Source organism: Gadus macrocephalus, chromosome 12, assembly GCF_031168955.1.
Source record: "Gadus macrocephalus chromosome 12, ASM3116895v1".
Classification (NCBI taxonomy): Eukaryota; Metazoa; Chordata; class Actinopteri; order Gadiformes; family Gadidae; genus Gadus; species Gadus macrocephalus.
The window spans coordinates 11,050,318-11,068,320 of record NC_082393.1 but is presented as its reverse complement, the minus strand read 5'-3'; the positions used below and the strand labels follow the sequence as shown (position 1 = coordinate 11,068,320).

At 46.9% G+C, this 18,003-nt stretch overlaps 1 protein-coding gene across 2 annotated transcripts; it reads left to right on the top strand.

The window, feature by feature from the left end:
- The first annotated feature begins 11,471 nt into the window (after positions 1-11,471).
- On the top strand, positions 11,472-13,943 carry LOC132469358 (E3 SUMO-protein ligase ZBED1-like). Of its 2 annotated transcripts, none has more exons than XM_060067314.1 (2): positions 11,472-12,701; positions 12,967-13,943. In XM_060067314.1, exons 1-2 carry the CDS (start codon positions 11,646-11,648, stop codon positions 12,976-12,978), a joined length of 1,068 nt encoding a protein of 355 aa, XP_059923297.1. In that variant the 5' UTR covers positions 11,472-11,645; the 3' UTR covers positions 12,979-13,943. The 2 variants fall into 2 exon arrangements, 1 of the variants encoding a protein (XP_059923297.1); XR_009528421.1 differs by lacking the exon at positions 11,472-12,701 and adding an exon at positions 12,711-12,736.
- Positions 13,944-18,003: the final 4,060 nt, after the last annotated feature.

Genomic DNA, 18,003 nt, shown 5'->3' with positions numbered 1-18,003 from the left:
GGTAGATGTCCGGCTCGGCGGGGACGCAGTCGATGGTGGGGGTTGGAAGTGTGTAGGGGAGCTCGTACTCAAAGTCAAAGGTTGCAGGGTGAGGGAGGCCATACTCACAGTCAAAGTTTGCAGGCACTATCTGGTCGTCCAGGGGAAGCTGGTCCAGGCAATCCAGAAGGGGCATGAGGGGGGCCGCTTCGGAGTAGGGAGGCTGTTGTTTCTCCTTTTCGAGGGCCGTGGTGATGAGGCGTGAGCAGAGGGTGCGGGCGCAGGGGATGCAGCAACACCCGCAGCAGACCACAATCCCGACAAAGCAAGCCAGGGATGACAGGACGGCCATGAGAAGGGGGTTGTCGACCCCAGAGTCCATGGGGTTGTCGACCCCAGAGTCCTCTGCCATCTGGATGGAAAGAGCTCGAAGGCCGGCCAGGGCCCTTGTCACTGACCCGTCAGGGGCCGTGTTGTTGGGATAAAAGTACAACATGTTGTCCTTATCATCCCACACTCCCCTCCTTGCTCTGCCAATAGCATATCTATATTTATATAGTCCCTTGACCTTATCCGTAGAAAAATTGACAAACCGTTGCTGATTATAGTATATATTATTTATCCAATTAACATTTTTGTTAATAGTGGACCACCAAAACAGGACTGATTCAAACCCTGCCGAAATTTGATTGCATCATTCTTGGGTAGTTCGTTGGCTCCGGACGTGTCTGCATCTGGCTCCTCCTCCGGCCCTGGAACTTTGTGTTTCTCTTGCTGGAATTACAAACTTATGTACAACAGTTAGATGTTCAAACATATTTTCCTTAATTCTATTTCTACTTACTCTAATGGAAGTCCCTTTTGGGACCCTCGAATGTTAAGTGAAGGCATGGGTCGACCCTTAAGCATTTAATGCGGGGTTAGATGCGTCGTTCTGTTAGTTTTCATGCGATAACTCATTAGTGTCAGTCGTAGTGCATTAGTCCTTTAATTTAGTACTCTAATTTAATTTTGTTAATCTTTGTTTTAAGCGTCCCATTCCTCTCTCCACCATACCTTGTGGTTTGAGGATTGTAGACACAGACTAGTCTTTATTCAACATGCAAATGTTGAATCACTTGTTTGAGTGTTTTCTGAATAAACACTGCCCTATCACCTGAGCTAATTTGTGACGGAATTCCAAACCTTGGCATGACTTCTCTAGTCAGAACCTTGATTACCGTAGCCGCACTTTGGTCGTCTGATGGGACTGCTTCTACCCCTCTGTTGAACACTGTTTTTTCAAATATTTCACACTCATTTAGCTGGATGTCAATCATTGTTTGCAAGTATGGTGAAGAAAAACCTTGTTTTCAAAAAATGTCCTAATTCTCCTCAAAACCTCCCCCTCCTTGCGCAATGGTCAAAACCATGCGCATTAAATGATAAGCAAATCTAAGAACGCCGTTGGTGCAACCAACGTCGAAACGTCTAACTTTAAGCATCAGCAAACTGAAACCAATCTTTTGGGAAGGGAAATCGAAACCAGTATGTCCAAATCCAAAGCCGAATATGGGTGGGTTTACCATCAGCCGCCTGAAACCACGCTGTACCAAAGTCATGCACTAAACCGAAAAAACGTTCATGCGTTAGTGGCCTTCTATACCACAAAGGTAAAATAAAATAAAACGCGACATGCCCCGTTCCAAGACCACCTCTGCTGCCAGAGCTGACATATCTGACTCCTGTTCCCCCTCCACCTTTCATCAGCCGGCTTTTCCTATGATGGTTGCAGTTCGTCACTTCATGTTCAAGTGAGCCAGTGCTCACAGTGACTCTGCCAAGTAATCGTGACTGTGCCTGTTTTAGGTTGTCCCGGGCTTCAAGGTGGGATCTTACCCGTCATTGGCTAACCAGCCTTCCATACTGGCTTAGTGCAGGATGCCGTACCTGGGATACGATCAATCCCCACCTATATGGTGGTATAGATCGCAAAGTGGAGGGATGGAGACAGTCTTCAGCCGCATCTGCCCTATGCAGCGTGTGTGTGCGTAAAAGATACACATCAGGGCAACTATAAAACAAAAGGTAATTTATCAGAGTTAAAATTATTAAAGTGTTGCAGCAGCAGTAGTGGCATTTGAAAGGTAAACCCACTACTTCCGAATCCAATTTGACAACATAGCATGTATGACTCCTTCCCAGCAGATGTGGCGTCAATCCACCTATTGTCCTGAACTAGGGAGATGTGAAAGAAAACAAAATCACAATATTAAAACTTGCATTTTCAATATTGGGCGACATACTTCTGTCTTAACCGTTACTTAAAATCACAATTCTCTTCATAATCCTACCCGATTGCCCTTCACTATCCATTTAAATTGGACGACCTAATTAAACCTTTTATTCTACCTATTGATTGCATTTAGTGTTTTCCACATTTTGATTCACTACTATGCCAAACCCAAACCCTCTACGTTGTCCTTATCTAGTTTATTCAACACTGAATTGATACATTGTTTCTATTTACTAATTAACCATATTGTTTTATCTGAAGTGTGCTTGTGTATCCCCTTGTGTACTCCATCACTCGGAGTAGGAGAGGATTCTCCCCTACCTCGGCAGCCCTGACACACACACGAGAACAGGCTCACATACGCATCCTTTCTTATTTTATTTTGCTTATTTATTTTAAATGACATTTGTCATTGTGGATAGCCTGAATTAGAAATTTGGATAACGTTTGATCATACTTATTTGGTCTAATTTTTAAATATTGCCGATTGTTTTTTCTAAATTATAAGATCACTTTTAATAAATTGTCTATTACTTATCATAATCTCTAAGGAAATATTTTATTTGTGTTGTTATCTTGGCACCTAGACCTCGTCAGGTCCAAGCACCAAAATAACATCCACCTATCCACGCAGAGTCCATGGGTTGGGTCCGCTCCTCTTTTGATGAGTCACTTTACCCTGGCGCCATTGAACCCATTGACTCCTGTGGAGTGGTGTGCAGACAATTTTTAACGCTAATTGCTCATGTTTTGATTTCTAGATAATTATTCCTGAATCCTGTGATCACCATGTAACTTGCTCAGGGACACATCAACACTCGGCTAGGAGGAGCTGGTCCAGCAGGGGGCGGTGTAGTTGGGGAAGGGTAGGGTTGGAGTGGTCCAGCAGGGGGCGGTGTAGTCGGGGAAGGGCAGGGTTGGAGTGGCCCAGTAGGGGGCGGTGTAGTCGGGGAAGGGCAGGGTTGGAGTGGTCCAGCAGGGGGCGGTGTAGTTGGGGAAGGGAGTGGTTGTTGTTGTCCAGTAGGGGGCGGTGTAGTTGGGGAAGGATATGGTTGTTGTTGTCCAGTAGGGGGCGGTGTAGTTGGGGAAGGACAGGGCTGGAGTGGTCCAGCAGGGGGCGGTGTAGTTGGGGAAGGGCAGGGCTGGAGTGGTCCAGATTTGGCGGAGGGAGAGGTGTGGCTTGGGACTGAGTGAGAGAACTCAAAAAATGGCGGCCGTGATGCTATAACTCTGTGTGGCCTGTCTAACACACGAGAGCGGATGAGAGACTAGGGGGTAACTCTTGTCACTCTTGGAGGAGGAGAAAAGGAGGAAAAAACAGGGGGGGGGGAAGCAAAAAACAACAACAGGGCCTAGAGGCGTCATTCAATACATCCAGACATTCCTCATAGCCAATAATCGTTATCTATCCTTTATTGATTAATCTGCTTCAACAGACTAAACCGTCAACCAATCGGCAAAGAGATGTTGTTTAGTACCGCAGTTTATCTATGCGACAGGTCCAGCAGTAATTCAAAGAAACACAGTAAAAGAGATATCACTTATCCTTGTCAACTTATCTAGGTCTAGTTTTTAACGGGTCCAACAGTAAATGGAAGCAACGCCGTAAAAGGTTATTTGTCATTTGTCAATTTATCTAAGTTTTAGTTTTAACGGGTCCAACAGTAAATGGAAGCAACACAGTAAAAAGGTTATTTATCATTGTCAATTTATCTATTTCCACAGGTTAAGCCATAGACCGAAGCAATACATCAGAGAGACATTATTCATTATTATCAATCTATCTATTCTTTCCTTTACCCGTTTTAACGGGCGAAGATAGAGCGGACCACGCATACACCCACTGACTCACTCACAGATTCTCTCTTTCGCGCAGACGCACACAGACACATATCAACAGACCTTTCGTTCTGTCTCTCACAGACGCACACAGAAACATAACAACGGACTTTTCATTCTGTCTCCCACAGATGCACACAGAAACATATCAACGGACCTCTCATTCTGTCTCTCGCAGATGCACACAGAAACATAACAACAGACTTTTCATCCTGTCTCTCGCAGACGCACACAGAAACATATCAACGGACCTCTCATTCTGTCTCTCGCAGATGCACACAGAAACATATCAACAGACTTTTCATTCTGTCTCTCACAGCCTCTTACACACACAGAAACATCACCTCTTGCGTACACGCGCACACAAGGAGTCGCTCACAGCCTTTCTCTCACTCTCACGCGCATACACACTGTCTCTCTGTCTCCTATTCTTCCACCCACGCCGACTCTCGTTCTCGACTCCGTACACACGCACTTGCTCTCTGGTCGTGAAGGTGGGGGTGAGAGGTCTCTGCTATCCCTAGTCTGCGTCAGTTCAGGTGTCTGTCCGTCAGTCCCCGCATATGCAATGAATATATGGCCAAGAAATCGTTGTGCTTCTTCGGGCGCCTCAGATTCACTTATCAAGGGCGGCGAGCCTTAGGCCTCGAGGGTGTTCTTTCACCACGCAACGAGCCTAGTTTATCTTATTCTCTTTGTGTGTCACTCATGCCCTAGGCACCGTTTCCTCTGCAAAGGGACTCTAACCCTGATAAAGGACTCTAACCTTCTTACCACATAGAATTATTTAATACACAAACAAAGAAGGGGACTCTAACCCCCCTTAAGACATAGGTGGGGACTCTAATCCCACCCGAGGGACCCTAACCCCCTTAAGACATAGTTGGGGACTCTAACCCCCTTACCACATAGAATTATTTAATACCCAAACAAAGAAGGGGACTCTAACCCCCCTTAAGACATAGGTGGGGACTCTAATCCCACCCGAGGGACCCTAACCCCCTTAAGACATAGTTGGGGACTCTAACCCCCTTACCACCGAAATTATTTAATACCTAAACAAAGAAGGGGACACTAACCCCCCTTAAAACATAGGTGGGGACTCTAATCCCACCCGAGGGACCCTAACCCCCTTAAGACATAGTTGGGGACTCTAACCCCCTTAAGACATAGTTGGGGACTCTAACCCCCTTACCACATAGAATTATTTAATACCCAAACAAAGAAGGGGACTCTAACCCCCCTTAAGACATAGGTGGGGACTCTAATCCCACCCGAGGGACCCTAACCCCCTTAAGACATAGTTGGGGACTCTAACCCCCTTACCACCGAAATGATTTAATACCTAAACAAAGAAGGGGACTCTAACCCCCCTTAAGACATAGGTGGGGACTCTAATCCCACCCGAGGGACCCTAACCCCCTTAAGACATAGTTGGGGACTCTAACCCCCTTACCACCGAAATTATTTAATACCTAAACAAAGAAGGGGACTCTAACCCCCCTTAAGACATAGGTGGGGACTCTAATCCCACCCGAGGGACCCTAACCCCCTTAAGACATAGTTGGGGACTCTAACCCCCTTACCACCGAAATTATTTAATACCTAAACAAAGAAGGGGACTCTAACCCCCCCCTCCCCGAGGGACTCTAACCCCCTTTAAGACATAGCTGTCTCTATTACACATCCATTACTTGGCCATCGGTAGTCTTGTATCACTATGCCCGATTCTTATAGGCCCTATGGTCTCGAGGGTATTCTTTCACCATGCAACAAGCCGATATTCGATGTGTCACGCGTTCAGGGTCAATTGGGTTTATGGGGAAATACTGGGATGCAGTCCTATTCGTCCCCACGAGATATCCCGTAGCGAACCGCTCTCACAGTCTCACCTCCTAATGTGATTCCTATATAACTATGCAGAGTTTGGATTTTATCAACAGGTTCTGCCTACCTTTTGTTGGGCGTACGCGAGGTGAGACTGCAGGAATCGGTCCGGTGCTCCGGGGTCCCGAGGTCGTGCCGCTCTCCGTCTCTCGTTTCCCAGTTGCGTGTTCAATTCAGAAAAAATCACGTCGTGGGTCACCAAATTGTTGGGAAAAACGGTCTGTCTAGTTACTGGACCAGATGAAATGAGACGGAGAGGTAATAAAGTCTATCGGCACGAGGACCTTGGATTTATTAAGTAAAGTGGCAACGGTTATACAGAGTCATAAAGCGTGAGAAATCGAATATGTCTAAGTCCCTAATCAGCGCTGATGGTTCGTCCAGAGCTTCGCCTCCGTGGAAGGTCTGCTGCAGAAGAAGGGGATGAGTTCCTGTGTGATACACTCTTATGCTGTATCCTCCTCTCGATGAGGTGTGTGCGTTTGAGATGTGTATGGTTCTGTGTGTTTTTGTTTGACCTTGCCTCCCAGGCCCTAGTGTATGCATGTGTATCTTCTTGTGTTCTTCCTGATGGGGGAGAGCCTCACAGAGTCTCCTGTTTGTGGCCCTCCCGTTCTGAGGATGAAACGGTGCATTGTCTGAGTGTTTACCATTTGCCGGGAGGAGAGATGGGGCCTTGGTTCTGGCCTTCACCTGACCATGTTCTCATGTGTGTGTTATGTGTTAAAAATTGACTATATTGTAACGTGACTGCCATGTGTTGTGCTCCTCAAGCTAGGGTGGGAGTTAGCTATATTTATAATGTACATGTGATGTGCTCAGCAGGTTATTTTTCCCAACATGTTCAAGCTTATGGATGCAGACACGTGTAGAGAGAGAGAAAGGCAGAGGACGAGGGAGCACATTTAAGGAGGCACTATATCATGACTTCACATATCAGGGGTGCAAACCTGTCACAGTTTTTAAGCCAAAATAGGTAATTTGTGTGATTCATATAGATCTGTAATAGATCGGGGGGGGAGGCATTTTCAAAAAACTTTAAGGTAATGTGGAACGTTGGTACGCTGCAAGAACATTTGGCTATGTAACGTTGGCTAACCTGCTAATGTCAGACAGTTCTCTGACAGACGCCTCGCAAATCATATTAACCATTTTTGCTGGTTAGTGGTTACAATAACGGTGTTAACGGACAGTGCAATGTCTATTTCTCGGTCACTCTGGAAAAATCTTAGGCGCATTGGTCGCCCATTATGTATTCACTGCAGGGCTCCAGAGTGCGCCTAATTTGGGCGCACATGCGCCTAGAATTCGAGGTAGTGCGACCAAATATTTTATTTGGGAGCACCGGTGCGACTGAAAATGTATCTGGTATAATTTTATTTATTTACAGAGCAGTCTATTCATAATATTGTAATAACCATGGAAGAGGCAGTGAATGAATTATTGATTAGACAGCGATTTATTAGATACCTAATAAACCGTTGGAACACGCAAGACCGGTAACCATAGCAACGCCGGTAAACAAATCTGCGAAGCCCAATCCAGGGGCCTGTACCACGAAGCTCGATCAGAGGGTTAGCGAGGTATGTTGACAGTTTAAAGCCCAGGCTGACAGCCTGGGTTAGCTGTACCATGAAAGTCGATCTCTTTAAATGTCGCTGTCTCACCATGGTGACTTACGCTCGCAACCAAACCTGGTCGGGAGCAGCTTTTCAGCGAGTCTACCCGGAGATTGGCTACTTATATCGGCGTGCGCAGCTTCCTAGCCCCTCCTCCGATAATGGCGTCACCATTTGTGGGCGTTCCCATGGACCTCGGCGCACTTATCGTACAGGCGTCTCTCCGGGTTTTTCGGGACAGAACCGATCCCTTGGCATTGTCTGACGATATTCTTTAAGAGAGATACAGATTCTGCATCATTTAAGGCATTTATTTAATGGTCAAGATATTATTAATCAATGGCGTAAATATCGACGGTGCAACCGGTGCAGCCGGTGCAGCTGCCCGGTTGCCCCCCCCCCCCCCCCCCCCATCAACAACTCAGCGCAAGGAAGGCACTTAAACACCAAAACTGACTAGTGTGCCTTCTAAATATCTATGCATGCATGCAATGAGGCTATTGGGAATTAAAACCTTACTTTCAGATGTTATGACTACTTTGTAGGCAGTAATGGCAAGCTGTGGAGTGAATACATGAGTTTAAAATGTTTATTTTCTCCCCCCTCTATCCCAAATGTTTAGATATGAAGAATACCTGCACTCTAAAGCAGCTCCAACGCAAGACTCAAGCCAGCCGCAGATATCCCAGTTTGTCACAAGCAGCAAGCAACAGTATACGTCAAGCCATCCCCAGCAGAACGCCATCACACGTTCAGTACTTTCAGACCTGGTAATTGATTGCAACTTGCCCTTGTCCATCATAGAGCACCCAAGTTTTCGGCGCTTCTTGTCTGTTGTTGACACAAGGTACAGCCCTGTAAGCCGAAGAACTCTTACATCAAAATTGGATGGCGCAGTGCTGGAAAAGCAAACAAAATTAAAGAATAGTCTTGCAAATGTTGAAGATATATCAGTTACAGTTGACATATGGTCAGATCGCAAGATGCGGGGCTTCTTAGGAATTACTGCTCACTGGTTGGATGATGGAGAAAGTGGAATAGTCCTGAAATCCACTTTGCTGGCTTGTAATAGGTTCAGCGGTTCCCATACAGGGGAAAGAATTTGTGAGGAATTCGAGCAAATATGTGAGGAGTACCAGATCAAGAGAAAGCTATTGCACATTATATGTGATAATGCTGCAAATATGAGAAAAGCATTCAGCACTTGTTTTCCACAACATGGAGGCGAAGAGGATGAAGAGGAGGAAGGAGTTGAGGGCGATGACATGTGGACAGACTTGCCAGTTGAAGACCAAGAGAGGGTGGATCTTTTTCTCCAAACTAAAGCTCAGACAAGACAGCAGTGTTTTGCCCACACGCTGCAGTTAGTTGTGGGGGACGGCTTAAAAGACACCAAAATAGCTAATGCAGCTCTTGCGAAGGCCTGCAAATTGAGCAGCTTACTCCACAGCAGTACTTCTTTCAAGGACATTTTTGAGAGAGAGTTTGGGCAATCTGGCATTCCCTCTTCAGTTGTCACACGTTGGAACTCAACGCTTAGGCAATTGAAAGCAGTCCTGAAATGTGACGCCATGAAGCTCACAGCCATTCTTCAAGAGTCTGGACACAAAGAGACAGCATTCACATCAAGAGAATGGAGTCAAATTCAAGAGTTGGTGCGTGTCCTTGAGCCTTTTGCCGAGGCCACCGACCTCACTCAAGGTGAAAAAATGGTAACTATAAGTGCAGTGGCCCCCTGTGTCCTCTCCCTCAACCACCACCTGGAAAACTTAAAAGGCACTTTGTGCTACTTGGGGGGCTTCATCAAAACCTTACAGACATCTCTTCAAAGGAGGTTCAAGGGGATCTTCGTAAATGGGAAGATGGCAGAAAACTCATCATCTGATAGCCAGCCATTGCCCTTCTCTGACCCACTGTATCTGAAGGCAGCCATGCTGGATCCTTCTTTTGGCAGCATGTGGGTGACACATGATGTTTTGGTCGATGACAACACTAAGGAGGAGGTGTTAAAGATGATCAAAGGTATGTTATAGCTTTACAGTAAATACATGTCAAGTTAACCCATGTATGTTATAGACATCATCATATGATTTGGTGATTAAGCAATATTGTTTTTGCTTTTGCTCAAGACAGTGAAAGTCGGCCCAACAACCCCACGCGTAGAAGAGGAGGAAGAGGTCCAGGAGACAGAGCCTCAGTCAAGCCTCTTTGCGTCCTACCATAGCAAGAGACAAAAGAAGGATTCAGCTTCAACGCCTCATATGCAGCTCACACACTTCTTTGAGATTTGTAGTGGACAGGACTGCCTCCACTTCTGGACACTAAACAAGCACACCCTTCCGTCTCTCTTCATGGTTGTGGTAAGACTGTTGCATGTTCCTGCATCCAGTGCCCCGGTTGAACGTGTGTTTAGCCATGGCGGGGTGATCATGAGACCCCATCGGTCACAACTCAGTGCAAAAGTTTTGACAAATTTGATTTTTTGCAAGTGTAATGGCCATTTGTAATGGCTCACAACTGTCAGTTGTTCGAATGAACATGTTCTGATGTTCACCCCCTCTCTCTCTCTCTCTCTCTCTCTCTCTCTCTCTCACACAAACACACACACACACAAATAAAAAGCTGTTTGAGATTCATTCATGTTGAGCTGATTCATTACGTAACTTATCTTCTTACATTTAAAAAAAATGACTCTGAAAAACAGGTTTGATGAAATACAGACATTTGAAAAAAACGAATTTGATAATGACTTGACTTGACTTGACTTGACTTGATGATGAGACTTGACTTGACTTGCTTGACTAAGGCCCAATCTCAATACTTCCCCTTACCCCTTATCTTCCCCCTTACCCTTGAAGTTGCGCGTTCATGTGAGAGCTAGTGGTGTCTCAATACCCAATTTGATCAAGATTAAGGGATAAGATTGAGTGCTATGTACCCCTTATTTTTAAGATGATTTGAGAGCTCACTTGCTCCTCCAAGGGCTATCCCAGAGCACATAGCGAAACCGGGAATTTTCAAAAAAACATGGCTGCTTGATGCGAGGAATATTTTACAGCTATCTACACAACTTTTTATATGTTTATAATGACTCGGTTTGATCTGAAATGTGCTACACGAACGATGCACAGTATTGTAGGTCTTAACTGAAGCTTTCAAACTGTAGTTTTAGGATACAATTAGCGCGTATACCACCACTCCATTGGCTTATATGGTAGCTTGCCAGCTAGATGCTAGGCCTGCTGCAGCGGATTCGAATTGTATCCGAATCCGTTCGGTTCGTTTACCACAGTTCGGAGCATTCTGGAGATCCGCGGATTTCGGTTTCATGAAGGCATTGCCTTATGTAGCGTATTTTGCCTACCGTAGCCTACGTCCGATACAAAAGGGTGTTTAGGACCCAGCGGAATGCATTCTCTCCAGTGCTGCCCGAGCCAATGAGACGTTTCCCGCCCCTCCCTTCAGCCTGTCAGCGTTCAAAACAAACTGGGCTTTAAACTTCGTTGCGCTCGTCGCCAGAGTTCTAAGCCTCGTCGTCCGTTATCCCTTACATGTTACACTCAGTGCACCATGTTTTCAAATGCATTTAGGGGAACATTTATTGCACAAAAAAGCCTTGCAAGTTGTCTGATTGCAGTCAATTAACACATTGCAAATAGCCTGTGGGTCTCATTCATTTTTGTGTTTCTCCCCCAAACCCTCCGTCAAAAAAAAGTCCGCCTTTTTACTATCACGGACATGATCCGAACCGTATCCGAAACCGAGGCCCAAAACGGTTATCTGAACCGAACCGTGGACACACTGATCCGTTTCACCACTATGCTACACACACCCTCAACTCTTCAACGATGGCGGCAGCATCTAAGATATATATATATATTAGGGCTGTCAAAATTAACGCGTTAACGCAGGGTGATTAATTTGTGGAATTAACGCATTAATTTCTTTAACGCATTAACGCATGCGCAAAATGACCCGCCCAATATTTCCCGCTCCAGCACTTGCCGCCGCTATTTGCCGCTCTAGAGTTTTGACTGAGACACAAGATGGATACTGAACCGAAAGAAGTTGTTGGCCCTTTGGATGGAAAGTTTGAATTTAAAAAAAACAAAGATGGAACACTTAATAAACAAGAAGTGATTTGCACACTCTGCAAGAAGGAGTTTTCGTTTCACCGAAGCACTTCCAGCCTAAAGTACCATATCAACGCTAAGCATGCGTTTGTCGGCTCTTCAAGTTCTGGGGCAAGACCAGGGGGCTTGGTTCAGACAACGCTCACCGAAGGCCGTGCATTAAGTAAGTCTATTTCTGAGAACTTGACCCAAAAAATTGCCAAATGGATTGCAAAAGACTGTCGGCCGATTAATATTGTCGAGGACAAGGGCCTCGCGGAAGTGTTACAAGTTGCTTCACGCGACGCATTCTACAAGCCACCGTCAAGAGGCACAGTAATGACTAAAATCCACGACCTCTACAAAACGGAAAAGAAAAAGAAAGAAGAGGATTTGGCTGTAGCTGACTATGTCGCCCTGACAGGAGACCACTGGACCTCTGTGAGTAACAACAATTACCTGGGTGTAACTGCACATCATATCACTAAAACATGGGAACTGAAGTCGTTTGCGCTAACTACAATGAAAACAGAAGAGCGTCACTTTGCAGAAGCATGTGCAGAGCAGTTCCTAACAGTAGCACGCAAGTGGGAAATAGAAGGAAAAGTCACAACTATAGGGACCGACAGCGCACGCAATATGATCGCTGCGGCTAGACTTTTGACATTTGAGCACATGCCTTGCATAGCTCACATCCTACAGAGAAGCATCACGGTGAGCCTCTCTGACAGCGGATTTGTGCATGCATTGTCCAAGTCTCGCAAAATTGTGGGCCACTTCAAACACAGTCCGGCAAACACCGCGGAGCTTCAAGCACAACAAGCTGCCCTTGGACAGAAGCAGGAGCCGCTGATCCAGGACGTTCCAACACGTTGGAATTCGACGGTGGATATGGTCAAGCGTCTGAACCGCAATCAAGCAGCAATAAAAGCAACCCTGGACCAACAGCAGCACAAACTCATTATGCTGACACCACCAGAATGGGACAAGGTGCAAATACTTGAGACTCTTCTAGAGCCCTGTCGGTAAGTAATCCACATATGAATTATTAATAGGCCTATAGTTTGAAATAAAATGTAATTAATTAAATTGAAATTATATGTTACCTTTTTGTAAACTGCCAACTTCTGTTGTAATAACTTAATGATGTGTGTGTGTGTGTGTGTGTGTGTGTGTGTGTGTGTGTGTGTGTGTGTGTGTGTGTGTGTGTGTGTGTGTGTGTGTGTGTGTGTGTGTGTGTGTCATTCAACTGCAGGTATGTAACTGAGATCCTGGGTGGGGAGGCCTATGTATCCTGCTCTGTTGTACTGCCTGCCCTCTGCCACTTGCGTCGTGTAATGGAGGTCTCTGATGAGGACCCTGCATATGTGGTGCGATTTAAGACGGCATTCAAAGAAGACCTAGCCTCCCGCCAAGAAAAGACCAACAACGCATGGCTCAAGCTTGCAACGGCCCTGGATCCACGCTTTAAAGACTTGAAGACCCTGCCCAAGAGTGAAAGAGAAGAGGTGTGGACCACACTGGGAGGCATGCTGCATGAACAATCACCAAGAAGGTCTCCACAGACTTCTGAAGATGGGCCACCCAAGAAGAAAATGAGCCTGCTCCTACAAATGTGCTCAGATTCTGATTCTGATGAGGAGGTGCAGCCTGGCAGAGACATACACAGGTACAGGGCAGAGCCCTGCATTAGTATGGAGGACTGTCCATTGCAGTGGTGGTCTGCTCATTCAGGAGCCCATGACAAGCTGGCCCTGCTGGCTCGCAAATATCTAGCGACTCCTGCATCCACAGTTCCATGTGAAAGACTCTTCTCGGTGGCAGGCCACATCGTGCAAAAGAAACGGTCAGCCTTACTTTCAGAAAATGTCAACCAGTTAGTTTGCCTCAGCAACTGGCTAAAAGAAGAATAGCCAAGAGAGACACATTTTATTGTACGAAGATGTGGTAGTTTGTTAATTTAAAAAAGGGAAAATGTTCAACCAATGTTTAACCATTCTAAACTTAGCAATGGCTAAGATGCCCATAACGTTTGGGATGACTGTTATCTTTAAGTTTGATTAAAAAAATAAAAATAAAAATGTTATATGCTCATAGGCATTGCAAAGAGACTGGCACAAAACAAAAATTGAAATATGGTTTGGCATGTTTAAGTTCGATTTTATTTTTCATTATTAATAACACCATCATCTGGATTCTTTCATGAATAAAAGAACATGCTAAATGCCTATATATCCACCTTCTGTCATTTATCTTTCCGTTCCTACAACAATATACAGAGAAATTCAGAAATTCCGGGCATATTTATGAATGGTAATTAATCGTGATTAATCGTGATTAATCCACAGCTACCCTGTGATTAATCAGATTAAAATTTTTTATCTTTTGACAGCCCTAATATATATATATATATCGCTCTTCTTCTCTGGCTTTTATTGGCGTTTCGGCGCTCTGGTGACGGGGCAGCCAGCTGGCGACGATGAATGATGACGTACCCGAAACCGAGTGGCGTCTCATTTCATAGGGGAAAGATCTCAGCCCTTGGCCCTTACACTTGCAAGTGCTAGGGTTAAGACAAAGACAAAGACAAAGCAAAAGGGGCAAGGGGAAGAATCGAGATTCGGCCTAAAGCTGTGCTTGGACTTGACTTGCTTGATCCTCCTTACAGACGACTTGGACTTACTTGAGACTTGCATGTATGGGACTTACTCCCATCTCTGCATTTTGCCGATTGTAAATTGACAAGAGAAATTGTAAACGTTCACAATCCTGCTCTGTGATATTTAATTTATCGTAATTTCTATTAACTTGTGCGTGGCGCACATGCATGTGTTCATGCATCGTTTTTTCCTCGCTGCTTGCTCCTCAGATGCGGCGAATTTCAAAACTGTCGGGCGTGGTAAATGTTGGCCCACTCCTTTCAGTGCGTCAACAGATCTCCGACATTTTCAAATGACGTTAAATCTTAATAAACAACATGAAATTCTTAGGATTTGTTCTGTACATTTATGTATGCATATTATTATTTTAACAAATTTTTATTTTTTATATGAGAGGTACCGGATCTGCCCAAATAAGTACCGGAAGACAGGGAGGCCAAAATTAAGAGGTGCCGGATCTTGTTCCGGCAGGATCCGGCTCAAATTAACCACTGCATTTCATTACTGTTAAAGTTAATAAGCATTGTGTTGATTACAGAAAAATCCAACAAAAACTGTCATTTTTGCATCAATGTTTTGTTAGATATACTGTACAAATTCTTACTATTTTTCAAGATTAAAACCTGCGGCGCGATTCGATGAATGGAGCGGCATGAACGCCCTCATACGGGCGAGTATTTTTCAAATTTACTCACCCTGCACTTCGCTCAAGTTGAAATATTTGAACTTTGCGGCGACATTTGGTGATTTGGTCATGACAGCCAATCAGCGTTCACTCACTGCAGTCCAGAGTGAACCGCAGCATGGAGGAGAAAGTGATTGCTGCCGTTTGTGGACTCCTGGAGCTCTATATATATATATATATATCCCACAAGGCCCTCAACAGCCTAGCCCCCCCCTACCTTGCCGACCTCCTCCATCACCACGCCCCCTCCCGATTCCTCAGGTCCAATTCTGCCAACCTGCTACAAGTTCCACGGACTGAGCGACGGACCCTTTGGAATTCACTCCCCTCCCACATCAAAGTCTCTCCAACCCTCTCTTCTTTCAAATCTGCCCTCAAAACATACCTTTTCACACTAGCCTTCCCCACCTAACTCCCACCTTATTCTTCATGTTTAACCTCTGTTTTTCTTTTATTCCTAGTCTGTTTTACATAGTTTTGATAGGGCAATATGTAAAGCGTCTTAGAGTACCATATTAAGCGCTATATACATTTTATTTATTATTATTATTATTATTATTATATCTAAATGGTATAATATATAGATATCTATATAATATAAAACATAATATTGTAGTGACTACATTATGGGTTTGTGTTCCCCTCTTACTGATCGAGTGGGAGGGAACTGGTTAGACGTCACGGGGGCTAGAGGGACGCGTTAGAGTGTTGCACGCGAGATCTAGCCATGCACTGTGACTGATTGTTCTGATCTGTTTTATTGGATTAAACAGTTATAATTAAGTTGCCTACGGCCTCCTTCTCCTTCGGCACTACACTGGTGACCCCGACGTTCGTTATTGTTATTTATTTGTTTACAAAAACAAAGAACACTGCGATTCTCAACATGTCCGCCCGAGGAAGACGTTCACGGCGGCAGACATCACCGTCTCCTGTCAGGATGACACAGGCCGTGCGCACCCCCACTCTTAAACTGCTGGAGTTCTGGGACTCAACGCCTGCTGCATGGTTCGCTATAGTGGAGGCACATTTCAATAAAAGCGATGTTACCGACGACGACGACCGGTACAACCATGCTGTGGCTATGTTGGGCAGCTCCACCGCAGCGCGTGTGGTGGGGTTTCTCTCCGCCCCCCCGACGACAAACAAATATGAGCGCCTCAAGGCCCTGCTCCTGGAGACATTTGAGCTTTCCACCGCGGAGAGGGTGCGCCGCTTATTTGACGTGTCGGACTTGGGTGATGAGAGGCCCTCTGCACGTATGGAGAGGATGCTAAACCTGCTCGGTGCAGAAGACCCCATAATCCTCTTCACGGAGCTGTTTATGCGCACGCTGCCAGCTCAGGTCAGGATGGCGCTGGCTAACACCACCATCGTTGGACCCCGCGCCCTGGCCAGGGAGGCGGACCGGTTCGTCTTGGCCATGCCTCAACGGTCCCCCGACCTGCTTGCTCCCGCGGCTGCCCCGCCACCGGACCGTCGCAGGAGGGCGAAGGACGACGCCGGACCCTCTGGCCAGCAGGGTAACGCTGCGATCCATTGTTTCTACCACGCCAATTTTGGCGCCAAGGCCAAACGTTGCCGCTCGCCCTGCTCCTTTGAACGGACGGGAAACGCCAGGGCCGGCGCTCAGTAGAAGCCCTGAGCGCTGGTGTCACCAACAGGCTGCTCTTCATCCCAGACACCGTCTCCGGTCGCAGATTCCTCTGTGACACAGGTGCCCAGTGGAGCATCATTCCATCAGGGGGATCGGAGGTGGCGAAGGGGGAGCACGGCCCGCAGTTGGTGGGTGCGGACGGCACGCCTATCCGTACCTATGGCACTAGAGCGGTGGACGTGTGCTTCGGAGGGCAACGCTTTACCTGGGATTTTGTCGTCGCAGCTGTTACATTTCCCCTCCTTGGCGCAGATTTTCTGTGCGCCCATAACCTGTTAGTGGACGTGGGGAACAGGCGCCTGGTGAACTCACAGACTTTCGCTTCCTTCGCCTGTACGCAGGGGGAGGCAGGCTAAAACGGGTTGTCCAACACGCTCGCTGAAAGTGACCAGTACCTTCGGCTGCTGGCAGAATTCCCTGACCTTACTAGGCCCACCTTCTCCGCGCCCACGGTGAAGCACGGGGTGGAGCACCACATCGAGACCAATGGGCCTCCACGCCAGAGCCAGGCGCCTCAACCCGGAGAAGCTGTCCGTCGCCAGGGCAGAGATCGCGCACATGGAGCAGGTGGGCATCGTTCGACGCTCGAACAGTCCCTGGGCGTCTCCCCTGCACATCGTCCCTAAGCCAGACGGTGGGTGGCGCCCATGTGGGGACTACCGCCGCCTCAACGACGCGTCCAAGCCTGACCGCTACCCGGTCCCGCATATCCAGGACATTTCGGCGCACCTGGCGGGCAAACGCATCTTCTCCAAGGTAGACCTGGTACGAGGGTACCATCAGGTCCCGGTGCACCCAGAGGACGTCCCTAAGACAGCCGTCGTCACCCCCTTCGGTCTATTCGAGTTTCTGCGGATGCCCTTCGGCCTGAGGAACGCGGCGCAGACCTTCCAACGCCTCATGCACTCGGTGCTCCAGGACCTGCCCTTCCTCTTCGTCTACTTGGATGACATCCTCGTCGCGAGCACCACGGAAGAGGAGCACCTGTCCCACCTCCGGACCCTCTTCACGCGGCTCAGCCAACATGGGCTGATTGTCAATCCGGCAAAGTGTGAGTTCGGACGGGACACCCTTAACTTTCTCGGGCATCAGGTCTCCGCGGAGGGTGTGATCCCCCTCCCCTCGAAGGTGCAAGCTGTTGCAGCCTTCCCACGCCCCTGCACGGTCAGCGAGCTCAAGGGGTTCATCGGGATGGTGACCTTCTACTACCGTTTCCTCCACCACATAGCTCACATCCTGCAGCCGCTGTACGCGGCCCAGAAGGGCAAGGCTCTGAAGCAAAAGGTTGAC